The following is a 9,989-nucleotide window of genomic DNA, read 5'->3' as shown; positions in this document are numbered from 1 at the left end:
TAGTAAATGATACCAATAACAGCACATTTGAGCAATGCAATTGTAGTGGATAAAATGGTCAATTTTTCCGTGCAGTACTGTACGGATTATACGCTCCTCACCGGTTAAGGGTTTGGCCGAGAGTTGTCTCCTTTCTTTTCTGGCCTAGTGCTGTTCTTTTCTACTTGGCGCCGGTCAAACTGAAGGTCACATCGCTACAGAAACTAAACGGAGTATATAACTTCAAATATGAAACTCAAGTCGATCAGTGGCGGAGATTTTTGATTTCTTCCCCTATTGTGTATTCAATTCTTTTTGATCAAAGCAATACTGGGTTTAAATTTTTTTTTGAAAAAAGCAGCCAATGTTTCGCCTTTTTTTAATTTTTTAAGACTATTTTACATTTTTGACTAAATAAAACCGAAAAAATACCGAATACCGAGTGGACCATACGCGTAACCCACTTAATGGATTTATAACAGCCATTTTTTGACATGAAAAAAGTACACGTGGAATCATAAACACCACAATTACTTTTTAGGAATTTTATTACGTAGATGTAGCACCGAATGTTCATCTGACCTTATACGAATGCCTTTTGACCTTTTCTCCCTGTTTACATTTTCCTGGATGCTGAAGGACAATGAGAAATGAGTTAACAACATTCAAATTTTTAAAAATGTTCGCAGTTGTTCGTAACATGACGAATGTTCGTCGTTAGCAATGTTACGTTTCCATTTGAAACACTGCGTTGTGTCTAAATCTAATTTTACTCGTTTTATTAACAATAGAACAGAAATAGAGCAAAAGAATAAAAAAAACACATAATACATAAGTATCGTTTGAGATTATGCGTGGGGTTAAGTGGCTATTGATTAATTTCGAAAAGATGTTTTTGATTGCCGAATGGCGTGTGCATGCACTTACCGAGTTCATTAACGAAAGTTTTTCTTCATCTAGTGTAGGGCGTGAATCAAATATTGCTATTTAATGAAAGCTGTTTCAAGTTATCTAAGAAAACGATTTCGAATCACGTAGAAATGGGAGGTGTTTTTAGGGATTCGAGCCAAAATTAGAAAAATCAAACTTTTTTCAATAGACAAATATACCCAATAGTATAAATTATTGATAGCAATGTAGAAGTTCATAATATTTAATTGATTCATCAGTTCGTTTCTACTGTAATCATTTACATCAATAATTGTGGTAATCCTTGTGATTGGTCTCATTGGTAGAATACCCCCCTGCTACTCAGACGGGCCCGGGTTCAAACCCGTGCGAATTATATGCTTTTATCTTCTAAATTTAAGAAAAATTATACTAGCATTTCAAATGTGGTGTGGTTAAGAGGAAGCAGGGTAGGTAAAGATAGATCCAGATTAGATTAATGTTCAAAATAGGACTTCAGACCTTACGTTGATGACTAATTTCACTGACTCAATTCATTAATCAGTTCAGTATGCATTAACTAATAATTATCGTGAGGATTGGTGAATATTCACACACACATCATAAAGTCGTCAGTCCTAAGACTGGTTGGACACGTACCTCCACTCTTTCTTCTATCTGTATCCAAAATTATCTTGATCAACAAATTTCACGATATAGCTTACAAACAATGTGAGATTACTTGAAACAAATCGAAACAATTGTTAGGAATTTTTGACAAAACAATTTACAAGCTTTGACCAATAATAATTCGATATTTTTAGTTTCAAATTTGGTGGAGGTGCCTGACATTTAATGTTATACAAGATATTTTAATGTTAAAACATAATAATATTAACAGTTAAATGCATCGATATTATAATACAAATAGTTTTTTACAACTTACACAAATACTGAACCGTACTATATACAAATACTAATAGATATTTTATGTATTTAACAAACTATGAAAGTCATTACCTCTCTTACTTTCGATTGGAAGTGTTTTGAAATAATAAATACTGTATTATCGATTTCTTGTCTCAGAGAAGTCAGTCTCTGTTAATTTACGATTGGATCTTCTAATTCCCACCTTGGTGGGAAGAAAACGTTTTCGTTAATAATGAAGAGAGAGAAGATTGACTTTTTTGGCCCTAACTTTCATTTAATTAATTATTTCATGAGAGCGAATCGCTTCAAAATCTTCTGTTAAATTTGTTTTCTGATTACTATTGATTTTTGTACACCGATAAACACACTTCAACGTTTTAATTTAAAACTTCAGGCAGTAGGTCATTTCAGTAGTTATAAAATGTTTATTAATCATTAATAAATAATCACTTTCAAGATCCGAAAGTGTCCTTATTGTAGGTACTATACAAAGATAAGAACAAATAGGTATATAACTTTACACAAAACGTTTAGACAAATGTTTATACATGCAGTCATTATTTAATATTTAATTGACCCTAAGTGATATTATAATCACATCAATTGCTAAAAGAATTGATAAAATACGACAGGTACAACATTATATGGTACTTTCAAACCATTTCGTATGTTTTTATGAGATGAGAATTATAGGAGCTCGAACATGAATTAGAACATGAAGTTAATTTGGGAAATTGATGGTTGTTTTTTATTAAAGAATTAATAAAAATTAATTATATATCTGCCAGAAAAACGACTATAAGTCACGATATTTTTCTGAAAGGTTATTCAACCCAAATCTTTAACATACTTAGTGCTTCAATAACAGTTACTTCGCCTGGTCGAAACTTTTCCTAAAAAATTGAATTAACAGCGATTAAAATGGCGTATTTTTAAAGCAATTCTAAAACAAACTTTTTTAGATTCTACTACATATTTGATTGTTAATCGGATTTTATAAAATGGACAAACACGGGGATGTTGATATCGACACTCTGAACAAAGGTTATCAAAATGACAACCAGTCCTTAAGTCCAGAGAGCGACAAATACCTAATAATTGCAATTCGAAACGAAATATTTGTAACTACTATTATTAAGAAGGGCTTACTTACAATAGGCAGTAGTTTATTCGACTTTCGTCCTTAATTAGGAAACCGCCCGTGTTCAGTCATAGTTCCAGCACTCACATCGAAGGACTTGGAGGTCCTTGTTGCGCGAGTTACAAAGTGTTGCTATCTGTGGAAGGTTTATGGCACGTCTGGAACAGGCGTCCTCGGCGTCGCTGTCGTCCGTCGACGCCAGGACGGCGTCGCGTGTATGCGACATGCGCAAACCAAGAAGCGGCCAGGATCATAACGACGAAATATTATGATGACGAAACGTAGCAAGGATATGAGGGCGGATTGTTTTTTTTTTATTGTTATTAGTAGCTTCATGCTTTATTATCCTATACCACTCTAAAGTAAAATACAGGGAAAACAGGGAGAGGAGACAGATTAAAAATTGTCAGAGATACTCGTAGAAGTATCAGATTGTAGGTGGACTTTTAGTTTCATAAAATAATTTCCTTTTCTTCGCCTTATTTAAAGATAACAACAGGATCAAAACGAGGATAGGGGCAAAAGACACTACGAGGGTGGTTCAATAAGTACCCGTGTTAGAAATGAAGACACCTTTGTTTTTAAAATTTGTTTTTTTATTTTTCAACATAGTCCCCTTTTAGAAAGATACACTTCTCCCAACGACCCTGCCATTTTTTTTACCCCTCCAAAAAATAAGATTTGTCGAACTCTCCAAAATCCCCCCTGTCTCGGCGATGACTTCCTCGTTTGAGCTAAATTTCTTTCTCGCTAGTCATTTCTTCATGGTAGGGAACAAGATGAAGTCACAGGGAGTCAAATCGGGGTGTGCGGCAGCAAATTCATAACGTAATTCATGCATTGTGGCGGCAACAACTCCTGATGAATGGGCCGGTGCGTTATCGTGTTGAAAACGCATCTTTTTTTTCGTCAAATGCGTCCGTGTCTCCTTCAATTTTTTGTCGAAACGGTCCAATAACTCACTGTAGTATTGTCCAGTGATCGATCTTTTCCTAAAAAATCCTTAAAATGATTTCCTCGGTAACAACGTTTGCCAGGCTTCCTGGTCGCTCCTATCAAAAATGGATCTTTGCCCATGTTTAAAGTCGTTGAAGCAATATTTAGCTGTGGTCATAGATGGCGAAATGTCTCCATAAACAGTATCCAACTTTGTTTTCATCTCCTCGCATTTTTTCCCATCCAAAAACAAAAAGCGAGTTACCGAACGATACTGCTCTTTTTCCATCTTAGCGAAAATAACGAAACACGTCTGAGTGGAATGGCTGCCAAATCCAAACTAACCTATCAATCAGTCTGAAATTCGTTTTAACGTAGTTTGATAGATGGCAGCACACGATGACAACACCAATTTCTCTCAGGAACGTCCTCCGTCTTCAAACACGGGTACTTATTAAACCGCCCTCGTATATATTTAAATAAAAGAACGGATAGACAAGCATACGAGGGTTCCGTTTTTCCTTCGGACATAAAGAACCCTAACTCAAGAACCAACTTAACATTCATCATCATAAGGGTACAGTTTGCAAGACATTCTTTTTTAATTTCTTATTGGCTCTACAAAAAATAAATCCCTTGTTTAAAATTTATTTATTATTATATTATTTACGTTATACGACCGTGTTTGGGTCACAGAAATTCATGTGTACTAAATATCAACTTAATCGGTCCTAGAGATTCAGAGCAAATTGACTGTAACAGACGGACAGACAGTCACACGAGTAATTTTATAAGGGTTCCGTTTTTCATTCGGCCGTACAGAACCCTAAAAACCAACACAAGGCAGGGGTTGACATGTTGAATAAACTGTCTGAAAAAACATGGCGGTAGAAAAAGACTATTTTACGTCTTACGGCGATTAATGCTCGATTATCTAGATTACAACGAAATCCAAACGAAATGATTTGGACATTTGTGAAAAATTCAGAGTCGTCTGGCAACACCAACATTTATGGGATTCCCCAGCCAAAAATATCTATTTATATTTCCGAAAACACAGGTCTAAAAGAATATTTCATTTAGATACAGGAAGAAAATTAATGAAAAGAAGGACATAGTCAACGTGGAATGAAGTGCATGTATAACGCCAAGAGAAAAAAGTATTTGCGAATCTACCAATTCTGTATGAATCGAATGACATTACACAACCCGAATTGTATGATATAAGATATATTAGGACTCCTAAAACGTATGTTTAACTTTGGGTAAACAAGGTAACAATTTTAATTCGTAAAACACAGTTAATTTTGTTTAAACTTTAATCTTAACCGCTCAGCTTTAGATATGGGTACATATTATTCAAAACAGTCATTAAAACAGATTATGTCGCAAGTAATGTCTTATTAAACTAACAACTCTCTCTGTGATAGCCGGCAAATTATTTATTTATTATTATTGTGCCAGACCATCGATTTAATCGACGTGATTTTCATCAAGAGAGCGCCAATTCCAATCGGTGCCAAAAACATTGTTGTATATTACGTATTAAATGAATTCATGAATGACAAACTTACATTTACACATATACAAGTGCATACAGATTTCTAGTTATGGATAAACGTGGATTATACATAATATGCACCTACTTACAACAAGTGTTACGAGCGAGTGTTACGGAATTGCATAAAAGTCCAATCAGAACCGTGTGGTAGGTAATAGTGCAATAAACAATCATTATTGTTGATAAAATAAGAAATTATTGAGGTAAAGACACGTAAGTACAAACTTTAATTAATATTACATAAATGTACAATGAAGACAATTTTCGATAGGTCAATAAAAATAAAATTTTATGCTTGACAAAGACTTGGTTTCCGATAGAAAATGGAAAAAAGGTCAGTCGAAGTGTTATAAAGTGTTATTTTTGGTTTCTATGCTATCACAGTTGAAAGGTGAAGGGTTAAAACTGATTATACATATAATAATTGGACTGTATAGGTACTAACAACTTTTCTTTCATAAGTGTACGATGAAGGAGATCAAAGCTTTCGAAGTAGGGTATGATGAATATTGATTGTATTCTATTGCATTCTTAATCGTAATTAAAAATCAACTAATTAATAATAATAAGTGAAGACCTAAAAATAAAAAAAATATTTTATAAATTTACAGGGAAAATACATTAATTAAGTCTGTAATTTATTGTAGTAAAATGGCATTGAAAAGACAATTTCAATTATTAGTATGGAACATGTAGCCAAATGGAGAACGACGACGACTTGCTGCTACTACAAAACTTTATTTATGGCAAATTTCACACTTGGGACGAGGTGGGTGAGGTTTAACGAGTTTATTACACACGAAAGTCATTACTTTGAAAATATACTAATAATGACACTCTTATTTGCATTCTTTAATTACATATTTAACTTCGAAATTATTTAGCCGAGTGTCTAATTTGAAAAGTTTTCGTGCAAATAAGGAAAACAATAGTCTGTCGTCGCGACGCTTGGCGCCAATTTGTTGACGGACACCACTTCTACATGGTAATATAGATAACATTTTCGAGGTCATGACAATTTTCATTCTTCTCTTTTTATCCATTAATTTGGCGTACCATTTACGTACTTATGATTTCTGCCGGATGAAAATTGTACTAGGCATTTGTATAATCTATAGGTGAATAAAAGGTTTGTTTGTTGTATTCAAATCAAAAAAAAAAAAAGAAAGAAAACGAAACACTTATTTTTAATATATGAGTAAGATGCATAAGAATATCAATAGCTAAACGGTAAGATCGCTCGCCGGCGACCGGAACGTCCCGTGTTCTATTCTAGGTTGATGCAATACTTTCTGCTGCGATCGGGGCATGACTCAGACAAAATAAAATGGCAGCGGTATTTGACAAAATAGTATTGTACGAAAATAAATAAAAGCAAAACAAAAATTCTTATACGTAAGGAAGAAAAAGGTAGGGAAAAAGATAATATAAAAGATAGAAGACCAAAATTAGGAAAAGAGGGCTGATTTTCAGTATCTAGGTAGTTAGATAACTCATGTTGGAAGAACAGTAGAGATATCGACCTGATAATAGCGCAGGGTTGAGTCACCTCCAAATCGCGATCGGTTAATTTCGAAATTCGAAAAAGATTGTTAAAGGTGCCTCACAAGCTGCGCTGTACGGGCACGGCGGAAAAGAAATGGTTAGAAACCATCGAATGCGATGTTACAGTGAATGATGAGGATACCGCGGATAGAGAAGGTTAGAAAGGAACAAGTATTAGCAAAAATAGGTGAATTAAGGTCGACATAGAGTCAATAAGAGATATAGGAGATATGTTGTGTCTTAGGCATGAGGTTAGAGATATATGAGAAGCAGAAACAGGAGTTAAGAGGTAGACCTACATTACATTACTGTTGACAATTAGTTAAGGATATGGGTTGTTCTGTTTTAAGGGAAATGCGAAGATTAGCTCAGGATAGAAAAAAATGAGGGTGCCTGTTCAACCAGTCTTAAGACTGACGATTTATGATGATGAATGTAGAAATAAGGGTGTACCGCATCAAAGTAAAAACAGAATATCTTCTATATTTCGTTAGTTTCACTAGTGTAATCTCGCAGTCTCGGATAAAACGTTTAATTTCGAAAATATGTTTTAGATATGCGTGTTCTTAAAAAGCTTGGCTAAGGAATATCCACAATGGGTAAATATAGAAGCGATAGGAACAACATTTGAACAGCGGTCAATTTTCATGGTAACAATTTCAAGTAGTTTTGATAATGCCGATAAACCATCAATTTTCATTGAAGCCGGCATGCATGCCAGGGAATGGCTTGCTCCAGCCGTTGTGATGTATTCCATCGGCCAATTGGTTACCAATTCTCTGTATTGGAAACTTATAGAAGAAACAAGGTGGTATTTTGTTCCTGTCGCAAATCCAGACGGCTATGCTTATTCCCATACTACGGTAAAGTTTATGGTTTTCAAATTTGTAATACAGATAGACAAGGTTAGAAAAAGTAAGAGAACAGAGGTCGGTATGGAAATCAATAAGAAATAGGCCAGATAGGTTTGTAGGGCACCTTCTTAGATATGAAGGGCTAATTAGAGATAGATAAAAGCAGGAACAGGAGTAAGAGAGGTAAATGTAGACGTAGATAAGATTACAGTTCACAAATAGTTGAGCATAATCATGATTAATTGAATTACATCTTAGTATTCCGGAAGGAGTAGTAGGGATATAAAGCAGAGGATAGCGCAGGGTCGAGTCGCCTTCAATAAAAAGAAGTCACTTCTATGCTTGCGAAAGGTTAATTTAGAAATTCGAAAAAGATTGTTAAAGGTGTATGTTTGGAACGTGACGCTGTACGGGTGCGAAACATAAACGATGGGCATTGAGGAAAAAAAGGTTAAAAGCGTTCGAAATGTGGTGTTATCGGCGATTGATGGGGATACCGTGGATAGAGAAGGTTAGAAATGAAGAGATACTGGAAGGAATAGGGAAACAGAGGACTGTATGGAAGTCAATAAAAAATAGGCGAGATAAGTTTGTAGGACACCTTCTCAGGCATGAAGGTCTAGTCAGAGACATATTAGAGGCAGAAACAGGAGTTAAGAGGAGTAAAGTAGACTTACATTTGATTATTGTTTGCAAATAGTTAAGGATATGGGATGTTCTAGTTTTAAGGAAATGCGAAGATTAGCTCAGGATAAAGAGGAGTGGGGGTGCGTGTCCAATCAGTCTTACGACTGACGACCTTATGATGATGATTCCGAAATATTTTTAAAAATTTTCATGGTAGGCACAATTAAAAAACAAAGTCTAGTAATATTAAAATCCTTTTTTATTTGAAATATTTTGAAACAGCCTCATTTCAGGATCGTCTATGGAGAAAAACTCGTTCACCAACCCTATTTCCATATTGTTTCGGAATAGACTGCAATCGAAATTTCGATAGTCATTGGTCAGAAGCCGGTTCTAGTAAAAACCCTTGTTCCGCCGTCTACCACGGTCCCGAACCTTTTTCAGAGCCGGAAACATCCGCAATTAAGGAAATTGTAACACGTAATGCTTCCCACATAAAACTTTTTTTATCGGTACATAGTTATGGGCAAGCAATAGTTTATCCCTGGAGCCACGATACCAACAATTCGGATGACCTGGAAGATTTAGAGAAAATTGTTAAAGAGGTTGTCAAATCAATGGAATCGATCAATGGAAATTTGTATCGATATGGAAACGCGTATAAACTGACCAACTGTCTAGCGGGCGGTACGAGTTTCGACTGGGCTAAAGAGAAAGCTGGAATTAAATATTCTTATACCATTGAACTACCTCCCGACAATACTAGAAGTTTGGGGTTTCTTGCAGAAAGAAACGAAATACTGCCTGCAGCTAAAGAATTCTTTGATGGTCTTCAAACCTTTCAAAAGTGTATTCATAAGGAATTTTTACAAAACGGAAATTGATTGAAAGATAAGAAGGTTTCCATATGTGAATACAAACTGGGAATTTTGGGAATGAAAGGGGTTGTTATACGTATAGCTTTTATTTTTTTAGTTTTGTTGCCTGTTTGTTTGTAATAATTTGAGTTGTTCAAATAAATACAAAAAATGACACCAGATGCATGTTTGAACCCCTGCGTCCAATAAATATAAGGCGTATAAGTACAAAGGTCAGAATCCCAGAAGAAGTAACATAGTAACTATGAGATTTCGGGCTTTATGAACATTGCTTTTGGAAATTTCTTCCCGATGTTTCGTCTGCAACTGCGGCAGGCATTATCAGGACGATCAATAGTACAAACCTACGATTTAGATTTCTTTTTATTTAGGTACTCATGACCATGGTTGTCCATATAGTTACGTAGGTTACTTTATCAAATCGCACAAAAGAATAGGAGAACAGTGGACTCCATGGAAGTCAACAAAAATAGGCGAGATAGGTTGGTAGGACACCTTTTTAGACATAAAGGTCTAGTCAGAGACATATTAGAAGCAGAAATAGAAATTAAGAAGAGTAGAGGTAGATTTAGATTACTGTTCACGAATAATTAATGATTTGGGATGTTCTACTTTTGGGGAAATGCGAAGACTGGCTCGGGTCAGAAAAG

At 35.1% G+C, this 9,989-nt stretch overlaps 2 protein-coding genes and 1 long non-coding RNA gene across 6 annotated transcripts in view; 2 read left to right on the top strand and 1 right to left on the bottom strand.

Annotated features, from left to right (window-relative positions):
* Positions 1 to 3,083, bottom strand: part of LOC108734006 (melatonin receptor type 1B-B) — a 30,050-nt gene extending 26,967 nt beyond the window's left edge. The window contains exon 1 of the mRNA XM_025980781.1: positions 2,951 to 3,083. The gene's annotated coding sequence lies outside the window, so the exon portion shown is untranslated. The remainder of the gene's footprint in view (positions 1 to 2,950) is intronic.
* LOC108734030 overlaps positions 1 to 9,989 on the top strand; it is a 141,089-nt gene that overhangs the window by 111,501 nt on the left and 19,599 nt on the right. The gene's annotated exons all lie outside the window — the stretch shown is intronic.
* LOC108734022 (carboxypeptidase B) lies at positions 4,974 to 9,493 on the top strand. Of its 4 annotated transcripts, none has more exons than XM_018465405.1 (5): positions 4,974 to 5,648; positions 5,707 to 5,769; positions 6,083 to 6,204; positions 7,535 to 7,843; positions 8,755 to 9,493. In XM_018465405.1, the coding sequence occupies exons 3-5, from the start codon at positions 6,136 to 6,138 to the stop codon at positions 9,343 to 9,345; spliced, it is 969 nt and encodes a 322-aa protein (XP_018320907.1). In that variant the 5' UTR covers positions 4,974 to 5,648; positions 5,707 to 5,769; positions 6,083 to 6,135; the 3' UTR covers positions 9,346 to 9,493. The 4 variants fall into 4 exon arrangements, with proteins under 4 accessions (XP_018320907.1, XP_018320906.1, XP_018320908.1 ...); XM_018465404.1 differs by having other exon boundaries at positions 5,707 to 5,927; XM_018465403.1 differs by having other exon boundaries at positions 4,976 to 5,648; positions 5,707 to 5,932.

The sequence above is a fragment of the Agrilus planipennis genome, unplaced genomic scaffold (genome assembly GCF_000699045.2).
Source record: "Agrilus planipennis isolate EAB-ADULT unplaced genomic scaffold, Apla_2.0 scaffold8, whole genome shotgun sequence".
NCBI lineage: Eukaryota > Metazoa > Arthropoda > Insecta > Coleoptera > Buprestidae > Agrilus > Agrilus planipennis.
The sequence above is the reverse complement of the archived record's forward strand: the minus strand, read 5'-3'. Positions and strand labels throughout refer to the sequence as shown.

Coding starts and splice junctions, on each gene's coding strand:
- LOC108734022 (XM_018465406.1), top strand. CDS start 6,136: ATGGAGAACGACGACGACTTGCTGCTACTACAAAACTTTATTTATGGC. Junction 6,205..7,534: donor AATTTCACACTTGGGACGAG/GTGGGTGAGGTT, acceptor AATATGTTTTAG/ATATGCGTGTTCTTAAAAAG. Junction 7,844..8,754: donor ATGCTTATTCCCATACTACG/GTAAAGTTTATG, acceptor GCCTCATTTCAG/GATCGTCTATGGAGAAAAAC.